Source organism: Siphateles boraxobius, unplaced genomic scaffold (genome assembly GCF_051911475.1).
Source record: "Siphateles boraxobius isolate OS27281-9 unplaced genomic scaffold, OSU_SipBor_1 32, whole genome shotgun sequence".
NCBI classification, from domain to species: Eukaryota; Metazoa; Chordata; class Actinopteri; order Cypriniformes; family Leuciscidae; genus Siphateles; species Siphateles boraxobius.
The window spans coordinates 5,322,079-5,341,088 of record NW_027508942.1 but is presented as its reverse complement, the minus strand read 5'-3'; the positions used below and the strand labels follow the sequence as shown (position 1 = coordinate 5,341,088).

At 40.0% G+C, this 19,010-nt stretch overlaps 1 protein-coding gene across 1 annotated transcript in view; it reads right to left on the bottom strand.

The window, feature by feature from the left end:
- The window catches only part of nptnb (neuroplastin b), a 63,498-nt gene that overhangs the window by 2,239 nt on the left and 42,249 nt on the right, over window positions 1-19,010 (bottom strand). The window contains exons 8-9 of the mRNA XM_077194689.1: window positions 16,411-16,547; window positions 13,345-13,618 (exon numbers count right to left, since the gene is read on the bottom strand). Coding sequence (XP_077050804.1) covers window positions 13,345-13,618; window positions 16,411-16,547 — 411 coding nt within the window. The remainder of the gene's footprint in view (window positions 1-13,344; window positions 13,619-16,410; window positions 16,548-19,010) is intronic.

The window sequence follows — 19,010 nt, the reverse complement described above, 5'->3', positions numbered from 1 at the left end:
CAGGGGGACGTTTTAAATGAAAATGTGATGTTAAAAAAATAGACTTTTGTCATATATCATTGAAAAGGTTTCAACTAGCAGAACACAACGATCATATTTGTTTTAGAGACCATACAATACCAAGTATTTGTATGAAAAAATGCTGCCAACGCACATGTAAACAGCATGCCTACTCATGTTCAATATGAACTGATACAACTTTAATTTTAGTAATTATTAGAAAATGGTGAAATTAACGCTAGCTATGATTAATAAATGCTTTAAACGTATTCATGTTAACTAATGTAATTCACTAATGTTGAAAAAATGGAACCATGTTGTAAAGTGTTACCAATAATAATCCTTATCCATCAATCAAAAACAACAGCTCAAGACTCAAGATGTTTAGAGAGCATGTTATTGCTGATGCAGAAAGGTTGTTCGGTTAGAGGTCATGAGTCTCTCCACAGACAGATGGGTAGTTCTGGTTAGTTTATGCATGTCACATGCGCCCACAGACAGCAGCATTCACAGCGCTGGACAACAAGCAGGTTATGACAGGTCAATGTGAGTTAAAAACCTCATCCTTTTGAACACACAACCATCAGACTAAACCATCAGATCAACACAACACAAAAATAAGCCATCTGTTTTTTTTCCCCCTCACTACATATAACAGATAAAACCCAGACAGCAACATAGTGTCGGGCCAGATCGGGGCCACATCTGGTACATGTGGATTCAACGTTTGGTAGGTTGTTCCTTACAACGTACAAAAAGATCCAGTGATCATGGATATTGACATGCAGCAGGAATCATGTTTCCTGACATTTATATGAGCCTGATTTCGATGCCGGGGAAATACATAAAGCAAATTTGCTTGTGAACGCTTTAAATAAATATAGGTCTAAATCCTATATATATATATATATATATATATATATATATATATATATATATATTAATATAAATTATATATATCATCATATCTTCCAGCTCTAAAACTTGTGTAGTTTTTTTGTCAGCGTTTATTTAAAAATGTCCAATTATACAGAATATACGATGGTAAATATTTAATTGATGAGTTGTCAATACAATATATAACGTGCGTTTCTGCCGCTCAGCGTTTCTGCCGCTCAGCGTTTCTGTCGCTCAGCGTTTCTGTCGCTCAGCGTTTCTGTCGCTCAGCGTTTCTGTCGCTCTGCGTTTCTGTCGCTCTGCGTTTCTGTCGCTCTGCGTTTCTGCCGCTCTGCGTTTCTGCCGCTCTGCGTTTCTGCCGCTCTGCGTTTCTGCCGCTCTGCGTTTCTGTCGCTCAGCGTTTCTGTCGCTCTGCGTTTCTGCCGCTCTGCGTTTCTGCCGCTCTGCGTTTCTGTCGCTCAGCGTTTCTGCCGCTCTGCGTTTCTGCCGCTCTGCGTTTCTGTCGCTCTGCGTTTCTGTCGCTCTGCGTTTCTGACGCTCTGCTTTTCTGACGCTCTGCGTTTCTGCCGCTCTGCGTTTCTGTCGCTCTGCGTTTCTGACGCTCTGCGTTTCTGTCGCTCAGCGTTTCTGTCGCTCAGCGTTTCTGTCGCTCTGCGTTTCTGTCGCTCTGCGTTTCTGTCGCTCTGCGTTTCTGTCGCTCAGCGTTTCTGTCGCTCTGCGTTTCTGACGCTCTGAGTTTCTGTCGCTCTGCGTTTCTGACGCTCTGCGTTTCTGCCGCTCTGCGTTTCTGTCGCTCTGCGTTTCTGTCGCTCTGCGTTTCTGTCGCTCTGCGTTTCTGTCGCTCTGAGTTTCTGTCGCTCAGCGTTTCTGTCGCTCTGCGTTTCTGTCGCTCTGCGTTTCTGTCGCTCTGCGTTTCTGCCGCTCTGAGTTTCTGCCGCTCTGCGTTTCTGTCGCTCTGCGTTTCTGACGCTCTGCGTTTCTGACGCTCTGCGTTTCTGACGCTCTGCGTTTCTGACGCTCTGCGTTTCTGCCGCTCTGAGTTTCTGTCGCTCTGCGTTTCTGTCGCTCTGTGTTTCTGACGCTCTGCGTTTCTGACGCTCTGCGTTTCTGACGCTCTGCGTTTCTGCTGCCCTGAGTTTCTGACGCTCTGGGTTTCTGCCGCTCTGAGTTTCTGCCGCTCTGCGTTTCTGTCGCTCTGCGTTTCTGTCGCTCTGCGTTTCTGCCGCTCTGCGTTTCTGCCGCCCGGCGTTTCTGTCGCTCAGCGTTTCTGTCGCTCTGCGTTTCTGACGCTCTGCGTTTCTGACGCTCTGCGTTTCTGTCGCTCTGCGTTTCTGACGCTCTGCGTTTCTGTCGCTCTGCGTTTCTGTCGCTCTGCGTTTCTGACGCTCTGCGTTTCTGTCGCTCTGCGTTTCTGTCGCTCAGCGTTTCTGTCGCTCAGCGTTTCTGTCGCTCTGCGTTTCTGACGCTCTGCGTTTCTGTCGCTCGGCGTTTCTGTCGCTCGGCGTTTCTGTCGCTCTGCGTTTCTGACGCTCTGCGTTTCTGACGCTCTGCGTTTCTGTCGCTCTGCGTTTCTGACGCTCTGCGTTTCTGTCGCTCTGCGTTTCTGTCGCTCTGCGTTTCTGACGCTCTGCGTTTCTGTCGCTCTGCGTTTCTGACGCTCTGCGTTTCTGACGCTCTGCGTTTCTGACGCTCTGCGTTTCTGTCGCTCTGCGTTTCTGACGCTCTGCGTTTCTGACGCTCTGCGTTTCTGTCGCTCTGCGTTTCTGTCGCTCTGCGTTTCTGACGCTCTGCGTTTCTGTCGCTCGGCGTTTCTGACGCTCTGCGTTTCTGACGCTCTGCGTTTCTGACGCTCTGCGTTTCTGACGCTCTGCGTTTCTGTCGCTCGGCGTTTCTGTCGCTCTGCGTTTCTGACGCTCTGCGTTTCTGTCGCTCTGCGTTTCTGACGCTCTGCGTTTCTGACGCTCTGCGTTTCTGACGCTCTGCGTTTCTGACGCTCTGCGTTTCTGTCGCTCTGCGTTTCTGACGCTCTGCGTTTCTGTCGCTCTGCGTTTCTGACGCTCTGCGTTTCTGTCGCTCTGCGTTTCTGTCGCTCTGCGTTTCTGACGCTCTGCGTTTCTGTCGCTCGGCGTTTCTGACGCTCTGCGTTTCTGACGCTCTGCGTTTCTGACGCTCTGCGTTTCTGACGCTCTGCGTTTCTGTCGCTCGGCGTTTCTGTCGCTCTGCGTTTCTGACGCTCTGCGTTTCTGTCGCTCGGCGTTTCTGTCGCTCAGCGTTTCTGTCGCTCTGCGTTTCTGACGCTCTGCGTTTCTGACGCTCTGCGTTTCTGTCGCTCTGCGTTTCTGACGCTCTGCGTTTCTGTCGCTCTGCGTTTCTGTCGCTCTGCGTTTCTGACGCTCTGCGTTTCTGTCGCTCTGCGTTTCTGTCGCTCAGCGTTTCTGTCGCTCAGCGTTTCTGTCGCTCTGCGTTTCTGACGCTCTGCGTTTCTGCCGCTCGGCGTTTCTGTCGCTCGGCGTTTCTGTCGCTCTGCGTTTCTGACGCTCTGCGTTTCTGACGCTCTGCGTTTCTGTCGCTCTGCGTTTCTGACGCTCTGCGTTTCTGTCGCTCTGCGTTTCTGTCGCTCTGCGTTTCTGACGCTCGGCGTTTCTGTCGCTCTGCGTTTCTGACGCTCTGCGTTTCTGACGCTCTGCGTTTCTGACGCTCTGCGTTTCTGTCGCTCTGCGTTTCTGACGCTCTGCGTTTCTGACGCTCTGCGTTTCTGCCGCTCTGCGTTTCTGACGCTCAGCGTTTCTGTCGCTCTGCGTTTCTGACGCTCAGCGTTTCTGTCGCTCTGCGTTTCTGACGCTCTGCGTTTCTGCCGCTCTGCGTTTCTGTCGCTCTGCGTTTCTTGCTCTGCGTTTCTGCCGCTCTGCGTTTCTGTCGCTCTGCGTTTCTGACGCTCAGCGTTTCTGTCGCTCTGCGTTTCTTGCTCTGCGTTTCTGCCGCTCTGCGTTTCTGTCGCTCAGCGTTTCTGTCGCTCTGCGTTTCTGTCGCTCTGCGTTTCTGTCGCTCAGCGTTTCTGTCGCTCAGCGTTTCTGTCGCTCTGCGTTTCTTGCTCTGCGTTTCTGCCGCTCTGCGTTTCTGTCGCTCTGCGTTTCTGCCGCTCTGCGTTTCTGACGCTCAGCGTTTCTGTCGCTCTGCGTTTCTGACGCTCAGCGTTTCTGTCGCTCTGCGTTTCTGCCGCTCTGCGTTTCTGTCGCTCTGCGTTTCTGACGCTCAGCGTTTCTGTCGCTCTGCGTTTCTGTCGCTCAGCGTTTCTGTCGCTCTGCGTTTCTTGCTCTGCGTTTCTGCCGCTCTGCGTTTCTGTCGCTCAGCGTTTCTGCCGCTCTGCGTTTCTGTCGCTCTGCGTTTCTGTCGCTCTGCGTTTCTGTCGCTCTGCGTTTCTGTCGCTCAGCGTTTCTGCCGCTCAGCGTTTCTGCCGCTCTGCGTTTCTGCCGCTCTGCGTTTCTGTCGCTCTGCGTTTCTGACGCTCTGCGTTTCTGACGCTCTGCGTTTCTGACGCTCTGCGTTTCTGACGCTCAGCGTTTCTGCCGCTCTGCGTTTCTGTCGCTCTGCGTTTCTGTCGCTCTGCGTTTCTGTCGCTCTGCGTTTCTGTCGCTCTGCGTTTCTGCCGCTCTGCGTTTCTGTCGCTCAGCGTTTCTGTCGCTCTGCGTTTCTGTCGCTCTGCGTTTCTGCCGCTCTGAGTTTCTGCCGCTCTGAGTTTCTGCCGCTCTGCGTTTCTGTCGCTCTGCGTTTCTGACGCTCTGCGTTTCTGACGCTCTGCGTTTCTGACGCTCTGCGTTTCTGACGCTCTGCGTTTCTGCTGCTCTGAGTTTCTGACGCTCTGGGTTTCTGCCGCTCTGCGTTTCTGCCGCTCTGCGTTTCTGCCGCTCTGCGTTTCTGTCGCTCTGCGTTTCTGTCGCTCTGCGTTTCTGACGCTCTCTGCGTTTCTGACGCTCGCCGTGTCTGCCGCTCGGCGTTTCTGACGCTCGGCGTTTCTGCTGCTCTGAGTTTCTGACGCTCTGGGTTTCTGCCGCTCTTGAGTTTCTGCCGCTCTGCGTTTCTGTCGCTCTGCGTTTCTGTCGCTCTGCGTTTCTGACGCTCTCTGCGTTTCTGACGCTCAGCGTTTCTGTCGCTCTGCGTTTCTGCCGCTCTGCGTTTCTGCCGCTCTGCGTTTCTGCCGCTCTGCGTTTCTGCCGCTCTGCGTTTCTGCCGCTCTGCGTTTCTGCCGCTCTGCGTTTCTGTCGCTCTGCGTTTCTGACGCTCATCGTTTCTGTCGCTCTGCGTTTCTGACGCTCTGCGTTTCTGTCGCTCTGCGTTTCTGCCGCTCTGCGTTTCTGCCGCTCTGCGTTTCTGCCGCTCTGCGTTTCTGTCGCTCTGCGTTTCTGTCGCTCTGCGTTTCTGACGCTCTGCGTTTCTGTCGCTCTGCGTTTCTGCCGCTCTGCGTTTCTGCCGCTCTGCGTTTCTGCCGCTCTGCGTTTCTGACGCTCTGCGTTTCTGTCGCTCTGCGTTTCTGACGCTCTGCGTTTCTGTCGCTCTGCGTTTCTGACGCTCTGCGTTTCTGTCGCTCTGCGTTTCTGCCGCTCTGCCTTTCTGCCGCTCTGCGTTTCTGTCGCTCTGCGTTTCTGACGCTCTGCGTTTCTGTCGCTCTGCGTTTCTGCCGCTCTGCCTTTCTGCCGCTCGACGTTTCTGCCGCTCTGTGTTTCTGCCGCTCTGCGTTTCTGTCGCTCAGGCTTTCTGCCGCTCAGCGTGTGTAACCGCAGTCACTCCAGCTGACGTGAAGTCATCCGCATTCACTCTATATGGCAGAATAAGTCCCACCTTCTAAATTAAAGAGCCAATCAGCAGCTGGTAAAGTCATTGCAGCTGCTTGTAGAAGCTCCGGATGCTATAAAAACATCCAGTTTCTGAATTCTGAGACACACGCTTAGGACTTTGGAGAATTTGATATTTGGTGTTTCCCCATTCAAAAAGAGCTGTGCTTGCATGACTAAAATAGCTGCCCGAGAGGGGTTTCAAAGATGGCCGCTGAGTGAAATGACTTGTCTTAAAGGGACTAAGCCAAGTTTTTTTAGCCAATCAGAAACAATCTCTGACTCTCAATCATTTAGCATATGTTGTTCAGCGTTACTGCGTCAGTTTGGCCAACGTGTTTTAGAAAAGCAGAACATCTGGTTAAAAGCAAAATTGCTTACAACACCTTCAATTGGAAATGTCAAGGAATTTCAATTAACATTAATCTTGCTCATGATATAAAGCCTTATATAAAGCTGATTATATACTGTCCATGGTGTAGAAACAATTTTCTCTTAGAAAATGCTAGTAAATTTTACAAATAATTACAAAGAAACAGCAAGTAAAATTTAATCAAAAGTGTCATTTTGAAGTAGAAAGACTTCAAATATACATCATATTTTATACTGTGCGCTTCCTTTCTATTATGTACATTTTTAGTAGCAGGATCTTATTATAATTTTATTTTTTTTACCAGTAATACATCCCATTTGTGGTCATATTTTTTTAAACTGTAGCCACCGTTGTGCAGTTCGCTAATAATGTTTAACATGATGAAATCTCCATCAGTGTGAACAGATCTTAAAAGAAATGTTCATGCAGTAATTCACTGTCTCTCGTGTCAGTATATCTACACACAGATTCTCTAAAGGTGTAGAGGACGTCGATGTTGAAAATATGAAATCCTGGCACGAGGATTTCAGCTGTAATGTGCGTCATAGCATTATGTCCTCATCTCGGATTCTGTTGATAAGACTGTGGGCAGATATAATCTACCTTAATCTAGTGCACCCTCCCATTACTCTCTCTCCTGGGGACAAATCCTCCCCAAACATCAAAACAGAACACGCTGTTCATGCACGCAAACTTCCTCTCCGTGCTCAATGTTTTACATGCGTTTTGCTGTAAAATAGGGAATCATCCAGAGCAAAACAAACACATGCAAGATAATATGGTTAAAAACTCTCTATTTCTATTCACATGTTACTATTATGATTATTTTATTCATGAGGAAAGTGACAGCTTTATTTATATCATAGCCTAGTAACCAGGTCATGCGATGACTTAAAGTTGCCAGGATGAACCTCATGAAACTGAACATAAAAAGCGCATCAAAAAATGTATTTGCATTGTGACATTATTTTCATAATAATTAGATACTCAACAATTCTAATTCCTTCAATGATATATATATATATTTTTTTTTTTTGTTAATGTAAATAACAATATATTATATATACATAAACGTTGACTGATGAATTTGCGTATGGTTTCTCTTAAAGCATATTAAAAACACCACATAGATGTATAAACAACATTAAAAGCTTGATTTTCAACACAGGAGGTCTTTAAGATGAAAATAAAACGGTATTGCTGTAATAGTTTTTACAGTAATATAATAAGTGGGTAAAAATAATGTCATAATGCAAAAAAGGTGATGTAGTTACATAATATTAATCATACTTATTTGAGTAAGTATAAATGAACTACATGTACTTACTATACGGTTAGGGTTAGTTGCTTGTAATTATAAATCATTTACTGTTATTACTATAGTAATTACATTTGTAACATGTAATTTGCACCTTAAAATAAAAGTGTTACCAAAAAAAAATCTTAATTGGCCTAATTATTTTTCTTTTAATTTCACGGTGAAATATGACCCGGACATGTTTTGATGAGATTTATCCATCAAGTTTTTGACTATATTGCTATATCCCAGAGTCTAAAACAAACTAAGCTGCACAATCAGATTAATAAAACGAGTAAAAGACTAAAAATCTTGCAAAGAAAGCCCATTATGATCCATAAACTTAACAGTAGAGAATCCAATCTCAATGAATGAACACTGTAGATGATACAAACAAATTTGTAATTTCAATTGATAATTAAATAAGCACGCGTTGACATCACAGCCTGAATGAGGAGGAAACAGAGAAGCAGAAATGTCTAAAGACATGCAAGTTCTCAAACTTACCAACAATAAAGAATATGATGCCACATGGAGGAGGAAAAAACAAAGTTTCATCCATTATTAACTTGAAGCCATTATATTAAGATTTTTTTTTATTCTGTTGTGACTTTCAGGCAGGGACTCACAAATTAACACTTTAATTCAGTTTGATTGAGCATCAGAGATATTAAATAAGAGTATATTTGAATATGAACACGCAAAACCCCTTAGTTTCCATCTGAAACCGTCCTGTTTGTTGGCCTACGAACAGCAGCATTCAGAAAACTGACAAATAGTGTTCATCAGTACACAACTACATTCACAACCCAGTTTAAACATCACAGTATCCCAATAAAATAGACTTCACAATCTATCGTTATTTGCTAATATTTGTATACCTTTCATGAATGGCTGCCGAAACAATGACTAAATAGCTATTTGACCGTTGGTTTACACATATTTTGATGAAAAATCATGAAATCATGCCCGGATTAATCGCTCATTAGACCAGGAATGTTTATACAGAGAGAATGTTGACTTTAATACGATCTTTCTTTTCTATTGCTATCGTAGCAGAGTTTGTACATCGGAAAATCCCAGTGCACCCAGGAGAAAAAGACGTACTATTAAATGTATTAAAAATGTACGTGAGTATGTTTTTAGTACAATACAAATATACTTTAATGCATTTTTAATACATTTAACAGTACGTCTTTTTCACCTCGTGCAATTTTACTGTTTACTCACTGCAAAAAAACATTTACTGTGTGGATCTGATGAAAACTGCACTGACTCAAAATAAGACAGACGTATCTTGAGTTATAGCTTGAGTACAATAGTTTCACTAAGAGATTATATTAAATAAAAAATGTAAAAATATTTCTAAAGATCCCTTTTCAATGTCTATTTGATGCTTTTCTCATTTAACACAAAAATGAAAAAAAATTATCTTTTAGGGGTAATTTCTCAGCCGAATTTAATGTGTGAATAATTAATCGGCACATCATGTAATTAAAAATGTTAATCGCTTGACAGCCCAAATATATATAATTTTTTTTACTTGTTTTAAATAACATATCATATATACATAAAACAATATACATTATTTAAATTACATAATGGTGGTATTTGTTGTTGTACTCATTAATATGCAAATTTCTTCCATTATTTACTATTTTTTTTACACATTTATTGGTGAAAATCATGCATGAATGGATGAATCGCTCATAAGACCAGGAATGTACATGACGGTTTGTACATCGGAAATCCCAGTGCATCCCGTGCAATTTACTGCTAAACATGCAAACCAACATTTACTGGGTGGAAGTTGGAATCGGATAAAAACTGCAATGACACAAAATAAGACACAGACGAATCTTGAGTTCTAGCTGGAGTACAATAGTTTCACAGAGAGATTATGTCATGTGTTGTCAGTCACTGGAACGAGGTGCATCTCACAGCACATTTTAAAGGGTAGCGTCGGACCCCCCCCCGGCTCTCAGAGACCCTTCTGTGGTTCTGCAAAGGTCAAATTAGCATGAAGCTACAGCGTGACTGACTGCATCCCTTTAGAGACTGTCACTCTCACGGCCAAAACATGTGCACAACACAGCCCGTCTCCTGCTCTTTATTATTACAAACTGCTACCAATATATTACATAAAATAAGTGAATTGCAATAATGCTATTTTACTGTAAATCGAGAAATAAAATGTATTTTCATTTCACTGTAAAATTGCGTCTTATTTTCTTATTTTTCAAGCTGAAACATGACAGAATCAGGGCTGCACAATTTATATATGCGATTTAATCGAATATATGGGCTACTGGTGTCAATGTGAAGCGTGTCATTTACACACGTGTAGTTCATGATTACAGTGTTTTAGCTTCGTTCATTATGTTGCATGTTCATTCACGCATGTAAATAATAATAATAATAATACAACCAGCAATGCATTTCTTTAATGGCCGGCAACCCGTCAAAATAAAAGCTTGATGGTTTGAAAATTAAGACGTAATTTTACAATGAAATATAATTAATTTTATTTCTCGATTTACAGTAAAATTGCATTACATTTTATTCAATATATTGGTAATACTTTATGAGTATAAAGTATTTACAAATCTATAATGCTTCATTCATAGTTTATATATTGTTGTCTCTCCATTGTTAATATATTAATAGGCTATATACAAATAGTGAGTTCTTCATTCACTGCAACTGTAATTACAATTATTATTGTTTAATTAGCTCATATGTAAAGATTCAGATAATGTTTTATTATACTTTGTTTACAACTTAACTGTACATATTTCTCACTTTAGATGTGAAAATGGCTTCAAACCATACTTTATTAGACATTAATTGCATCAGTATTAAATGTTTATAATAGTGCTGTCTATGACATTGCATGTGATTATTTTTTTTCAATTAATGCGTTAATGTTTAATGCAATTAATGCAGCATCCGTTTTTTTGACGACATTCTTTGTCTAGCGTTACATTATATGATCACGCTATTATTCATGCAAATGCTTTTAAACCATTAAATCGCAACAAGTCAAAAGAGAACACGCTTGAACAAAACACATAATTATGCCAAAATGTTCATTTTGTCGAGTATCCTCATAAGAGCGGTCTTAAATGAGTTAAATAACGTCTTAAATGAACGTAAAGAGTTAGACAGGTAGGAAGGCCACAGGTAAATGTGACATTTATTATGGGTTTTTATCAAGGATTGGTTTAAGTTCACTTAAATTAAAAGTTGTTATATTTTTGAAGCCTAATAAATGTAAAAAAATTTTTATAGCTTTCAATTACACTGTAATGTTGAATGGCTATAATTAATGTTTAAAATGTGGGTAATTTTCATTGAGACATCATTAGCTGTATTAGTATCAGTGATACAAGCCTTCATTCATTAAAAGATGCCATTAAACAAGTATTTCAAATCATTTATGTTGTTTCTACATTAATTTGTAGATTAACTGTGAAATTATTACATTATAAAATATATTAAAAACGTAAGTGTTTTAATCGGGATTAATCAGAAAATGTAGTTAATTAATCTAATTAATTTTTTTAATCGATTGACAGCACTAGTTTATAAATACATTAAGTATACATTGATATATGATCATATAATGCAAATATGATCCCTTAACCTTATCCCCAAAACTACACATGACCACTCAACTGAAAAGAGACTTAATTACTTTGGGGAAAACCCCTCTATGTTTTGCATATAATAAACCGAAGTAGGAACGGCCACATTTTTCAAGTTTTTCCCAAATCGTTCTGGCATAAAAGGATGTTACGCTTCAAGTCTTCAGACTTTACAATTTCAGCCCATTCTAGAATGATTCATTCTTTCACTATATATATATATATAGCAGAAAATCTAAATAATGCACAGCCCTAGACGCAACCTTGAAATGTTCTTGATGTTCTTGCATCCAAATATCTTGTGTAACTGTACAATATTAACATTTCTGTTTCTCTGATTGAGAGAGAGAATCATGTGCAGCTGTTGACAGAATCAATTATTCATTAACTTTGAGAGTGTACAAATGTGAAGCAGCTCCAGTGTTGTGATTTGTCTTTCTAGTGGAGGATCGGGTCTCAGATTAAAACGTGGTCAAGCATAGAGGTCAGTTTTTCCCAGTGGGTCTCTCTGACTCAACGCTCATGAATATTCATAATAAGAGCCCGGGCCGTAAATGACCCACTAACAGCCTGTTCAGAATATATTATTGATGGCAGACTCAGTGTTTGAAACAGCCTGCATGGATTATTCTAAAGGTTCACTAAATATGTTTGTGTGGTACATGGCAGAGTTGCACAAACAATCATATATATGAGATACCAGTTACTGCCGCTGACATTCAGTCATTGGGAAAGTGTGTACTATTAATGTCTTCTTCAGATGCATAACACATTTTCTATTTTCAACATGTTTTTTGCATCACTTTCAGCACTTTAACCAATCACAGATGGCTCTGTTGAGCACTTGAATGCAATAGCCAATCATAGGTACTTAATTAATCCTGTGCATAAAGTTTAAACAGTCTGTTTCACAGGCGAGTGTTTTAAAGTCCCCCTGTAGTCAATCATTTTATCCCTTAAAACTCATCTTCGATCACCAAAATGACACATTTAAACGTTTTTTCCTTAAAAAAATTCCTTCATGCCTTAAAATATCTTGAATGTAACTCGCACCCTTCCCTCATTTGGTATACGCGGTCCTATGGATATGCAAATGAGCCCCGCCTCCACTCACTCACTCAGAGATCCACTCGTTGATGATCACACGTTGATCTGATTGGTTACAAGGTAGTTTGTGACGTCAGAAACACCAGCGATTTCAAAGCGTGTTTTTGAGACTGTCTTTGGTTCACTGCAGTTTTAAGGAGAAAATACTCAGCAAACCTGTCGACTTATGAATTTACACATGGTTTGTCTTAAAGCATATTAAAAACACCTGTGTTGAACACAAGCTCAAGAGATTTTATTCTACAACTTAAAATACAACTATTCTAACTCAAAATTGCCACCTTGTAGATTTTAAATTAAGATTGAAAGAGTTGTTGAAGCTTTTTTACTTCTGAAGATTATATTTAGGCTTCAGAAAAGTCGTGTTCATTATCTTGAGGAACAAAACGTGTAGGAATCATCAACTTTTGTTGATCACAGAGCCTTATTTTCTGCCATAATTCAAACGGCAATGGAAAAATCCTTGTGAAAAACTTGTGAATATACATCACTGCAGCGCTCTATTTTTACTGTCTTTAAAAGCAGTCTATTTTAGATGTGTAGCATTATGAATATGGCATGCAGCTGCCTTTCACAACTTAAGTGTTTTTATGTCACTAAAATAAAGGAAAATCAGCAAGTATAAGCAGTCATAATTGTGCAGCCAAGTACAACATTTGTGACCCTAGACCACAAAACATACAACTATTTGAAAATCTGGAATCTGAGGGTGCAAAAAAAATCAAAATATTGAGAAAATCGCCTTTAAAGTTGTGCATTTATGTTCGTGATTTTGCTGCATCCACTCACAAAAATAATTTGTTATATATATTTACGATAGGAAATTTACAAAATATCTTCATGGAACATGATCTTTACTAAATATCCTAATGATTTAAGGTATAAATGAAAAAATCTATAATTTTGACCCATACAGTGTACACAAGTCACATTTCCATAATAATTCATTTTTGGATCAAACAACAGCTGCCTCACACAAAATAAGTGTTTTATGTCACTAAAATCAGCAAGTATAAGCAGTATAAGTATAACTGTGCAGCCAAGTGCAACATTTCTAGAATAATTCACTTAATTTTTGGATCAAACAACAGCCACATTAAGCACTTCAGAATGATAATATATTGCCTTTCATTATCAAAAGGAAATCATACGGCTAAACTTTAGCAGAAATACTTGAATGCGAGCGGCTCTTACCGTCAGGAACCTCGTCCGGCCTCTTGCGCTTCTCGTAGACCACGATGATGACCACGAGGATGATGATCTCGGCCAGGACGCCCAGAAACGGCCACAGCGGGGCGAGATGACTCCGGACACGCAGGATGGTCATGGACTCTCTGGAGCCGATGATGTTGGAGGCGTTGCACACGTACTCGCCCGGGTCTGTGCCGATGTCCAGGCCCACGATACTCAACTCTGTGAAGTTATCTCTGTTGGTGATGAAGAACCGGCCTGTGCTGTTGTCAATGTCCTAAATAAGAGATTCAGAGAGGCTGTTGGGTCCTCACATATATATTATGACATATCTATAAGATTATATTATGTATTATATATATAAGATTATGACATCATCTATGAATTAAGTTTCAATTAGGGCTGCACATATTGAAGACAAGTGCTCATTAAATAACTCATTAAATGTGATATTCGATATGCGATAACTCATTAAATAATGTGATATTCGATATGCGATAACTCATTAAATAATGTGATATTTGATATGTGATAACTAATTAAATAATGCGATATTCGATATGCGATAACTCATTAAATAATACGATACTCGATATGCGATAACTCATTAAATAATACGATACTCGATATGCGATAACTCATTAAATAATGTGATATGCGATAACTCATTAAATAATTCGATATGCGATAACTCAGTAAATAATGTGATATTCGATATGCGATAACTCATTAAATAATGCGAAAACTCATTAAATAATGTGATATTCGATATGCGATAACTCGTTAAATATCGCATAACTCATTAAATAATGCGATAACTCATTAAATAATGCAATAATCGATATGCGATAACTCATTAAATAATGCGATAACTCATTAAATAATGCGATAACTCATTAAATAATGCGATACTCGATATGCGATAACTCATTAAATAATGCGATAACTCTTTAAATAATGCGATAACTCATTAAATAATGCGATAACTCATTAATGCGATATGCGATAACTCATTAAATAATGCGATACTCGATATGCGATAACTCATTAAATAATGCGATAACTCATTAAATAATGCGATAACTCATTAAATAATGCAATAATCGATATGCGATAACTCATTAAATAATGCGATAACTCATTAAATAATGCGATACTCGATATGCGATAACTCGTTAAATATCGCATAACTCATTAAATAATGCGATAACTCATTAAATAATGCAATAATCGATATGCGATAACTCATTAAATAATGCGATAACTCATTAAATAATGCGATAACTCATTAAATAATGCAATAATCGATATGCGATAACTCATTAAATAATGCGATAACTCTTTAAATAATGCGATAACTCATTAAATAATGCGATAACTCATTAAATAATGCGATAACTCATTAAATAATGCGATAACTCATTAATGCGATATGCGATAACTCATTAAATAATGCGATACTCGATATGCGATAACTCATTAAATAATGCGATAACTCATTAAATAATGCGATAACTCATTAAATAATGCGATACTCGATATGCGATAACTCATTAAATAATGCGATAACTCATTAAATAATGCGATACTCGATATGCGATAACTCATTAAATGTGATATTCGATATGCGATAACTCATTAAATAATGCGATACTCGATATGCGATAACTCATTAAATGTGATATTCGATATGCGATAACTCGTTAAATAATGCGATATTCGATATGCTATAACTCATTAAATAATGTGATATTCGATATGCGATACGATAATGCTTAAAGTGTGTAAAATAAACTTAAATTATCTTTAAAATATATTTAAAATTATATAAACTACATATGTGTTTCACATTCTTTTTTTGACAAGAAAACATCCCTACAACTTCTGAAAGTGAACATCAGTGTTTTACTGTCGCATAAGTGTTATTTTAACATAAGAGTAAATCACAGGGTTTCAGCTTATCCTACATTAAGATTATTTAACAACAGAAACTGAATAATCAAATGTAAAAATAAAACACTGCTTAGTTTTCACTGTATGAAATACTGATTCTTATTAAAGCTACTAAAGTTATTCAGCCGAGAGCAGTGAGTGATTTTCTCTTTGTCTTTTATTCATGACTCCAGTTATTGCAAGCCGTTGCGATATGCATATCATTACATACATACATTTGGGATATTTCAATATATTGTGCAGCCCTAGTTTCAATGATATCATGACATGAGGGTGAGTAAATATTGACACAATTTTCATTTTTGGGTCAAATATCCCCTTCAACTCTTTCCCTGCCACTGACGGGATTTCAGGCTTTCGGTGTTTTCACTGTTATACTGTAGGGGGCGCTATTACACATCTACTGGAAGAGTAGACAATCTCCTGATCAAAACGAAAATGAAATGTCGAGCTAGGACGAGTTACAGGACTGTGAAGCTTTGATTGTGTTCATGGACTGTCTTTTGATCATCATCCTGAATATCATCCAGACATAGTTTTTGACAAAACATGATTTTCTCAGCTTTTTGCTCAAAATGTTGCTTTTTTATTAAACTTACCCACATTCAAGTGTTGATAAAAAACAATAATGCATGAAAGTAGAATATTGTTTAAAAGCAGAGTGTCTTTTCTTTCTTTTTATATAATGCATTTTCAGATATTCATACAACAAAATATTCTAGTGCTCGGTAAATTTTTGTGAAAATGGTCAAAACTGCTGATGGTGGCTGGCAACTTTTTTCAAAAAAACGGTGGCAGGGAAAGAGTTAAAGAAGTTTAAAGTTTACACTAGCGTCCAAAAATGAATACTTCTATTCAGCAAGGATGCATTAAAGTGATCAAAAGTGACATTTATAATGTTTAAAAAGAGTCTATTTCAACCAAACGCTGTTCTTTTGAACTTTCTATTCATCACAGAATCATGAGAAATTAAAATGTATCCCGTTTTCCACAAAAAATATGAAGCAGCACGACTTTTTTCGACATTGATAATAATCATAAATGTTTCTTGAGCGGCAGATCATCATATTAGCGTGATTTCTGAAGGATTGTGTGACGCTGTGTGTTGATACGTACGATGTAAGAGCCTCGGCCCAGTTTCTTCCTCCACGTCCACAGTGGATGCGGGTATCCCACAGACTTGCAGTGCAGCGTCGCGTTTTCTCCTTCTTTTTTGTTCTCACTTCGTTTGTGGCCCAAGATTTCAGGAGCAGCTGAGAGAGAAAAGACCATCAGGTTTAGTTCATTAATATTGCATTTTCATCACTCAGATTTCAGCTTGTCCCTTTACTTTACACTTCGTCCTAAACTCTTTTTTTTCTTGTCGTGACATGCGGTTTATTATTTGGGTCATGTGATGTGATTTTTCATCATTTTACAGAGTCAGATTCCTGTAATCCTCTGACTTGAACTTGTGACTTTATTTGCATTCACACAACCAGGCCCGATGGAATTTGTTTTCCATGACTTTCATACAATTTCACCATAAAACACTGCCATTAACATTTTACAGGGATCATTTTTATGGAGTAACCTGAGAACATTAAATTCACAACTGACCGCATTTACTTTAACAATATTTCCTAATAATTATAATAAATAAAAATGAATTATGAACAATATTGCTATTGCTAGTTAGAAGGAGGTGGCATCAGGGGGCGGGGCATTCTCAATCACAACAGCATCTGATTGGACAGAAATTTGCATATGCAGACGAGCGCAAGATGAGTCATCAATATCACTGCTCTATTTCCAGTCTCGTTTTCTGAGAAATGTATTAACATTAAGTGAGTTTACACTTTACAGACCCATATTTCTTCTCAACTTGTGTGCCATTTTGCAGTAGGTAAATGCACCTTTATTTTTAAAATGTTTAGACATTTGTACTGGAAAACAAGACAATAACAAGACCATAACTTCATTCAGCATACAGACTAACAGCCACTTATACTGAGATGTGGATGAAAAAAGGATTTTTTTTTTTTTTTTTTTAAATCGTAACCATGCTTGCATAATAATTGTGTATCCTAACACCACAAATGACTGACATAAACGAGATGGCGCAGACTTAATTAAAAGCACCCCCCCGCGGGCGCAGTAATTCAGGCTTCCCCTCTCTGATGTGCTGAGTCACATCATTCCCTTCACTGGATAATACACAGCTCAATGTCACACACACCCGCGCTTCAATATTCCCCCGAATTAAGGAATATTGGATATGATCGTAGCCCCCATCCCCTCGCTGGTTTTAACACGCAGCCGCCGCTAATCTCCGAAATTGCCGTAATTCCCTCCGTGCAATTAATCAGGATGAAGCGAATCTCTGAGCGTGAACATGTGGATGGAGGAGGAGTGGATTGGCTGACATCATCAACTCTAATTATGGTGCGCACGTGCCTTCTGAGGATACTGTGTGTGTGTGTGTGTGTGTGTGTGTGTGTGTGTGTGTGTGTGTGTGTGTGTGTGTGTGTGTGTGTGAGTCATGAGCAGAGAAGCGATGGAGAGCTTAGCTCGGCATTATCCTCACTCACAGCATCTTTGAGACGCAATAAATCAACACTTTCTCCGTTACACTCCATCACCTGGCCCGCTTTTACAATTACTTTATATATGTAACAGTATATATATATATTAGTTTTTATTTTTTTTAATTGTATATCATGTACATCATGATAGTATTTTATGTACTGCTAATTTTAAAGAGCATATCGCAGGTAAAAAAAAATCAAAATTAATATATAACCATATGAAAAGTTAATACTGGATATAAAATGTTTTAAAACGACATAAGGGCACTAATTTAGTAGATAAAGTGAGCGTTTCTTGGACTGCTCGTAAAAACGGCTTTTTTTTTCAACATCGCGTCATTTTACGTCACGACTGGGAGCCTCAGCTCAGTGCAGACTGCAGAGTAGGCTGGTATTAAGTAAGAGCTATCGTGAGTCAGTGTGGTTTCGGTAGTTTTTGTATTTTAATTTATCATCATCATGGTAAATTATTGTGTTTGTGGAGGTTGCAAAAACTCCGGCCCGTCAGGACATTGAGTCCACAGGTTTCCATAACAAGAAAAAGGACGGTGCTATATATCTTTCGTGCCTGGTTGGGGTTGTGCAGGTGAAGAGACGGGATTTCTCTTCCGCATCGGCTTCGAAAAACGCGGTCGTGTGTAGCATTCACTTCAGATCGTAGGATTATCATCCCGGCGATATGATGGAGTTTAACATGGGATGCCGAAGCAAGAATATTGATCGTCTTATAGCCTACTGTACCAATGGCATCAAATAGTGTGATATAGGTAGTCATACCCTTAATAGAGGCAACTTGTAATTGAAAAAGAAAATTACTAGGTTGTTTAAATATTCAAATCTTTAATTTCCTGCAGGGATGCTCCGATTGATCGGACGCCGATCATGATCGGCCGATATTGGCTAAAAATAGATTGATCGGCGAACCCCAAAAGCGCCGATAAAAAAAGCCGATCACATGACTTAAATTTCCCACCTGCATGCGTGGCGCACGGGCACACAACAGCAGAGTGGAGCTTGGCAGTGGCAACATGAGTTCTCCTTCACCGGAACGAATAGGGAGTGCGTCCGAGTGAAGACCGTGCACCGCGCGAGCCACAACAGAACGCGGTATCTGCGCCACTGATCGCTGCCGCAACGAGCACTGTGATC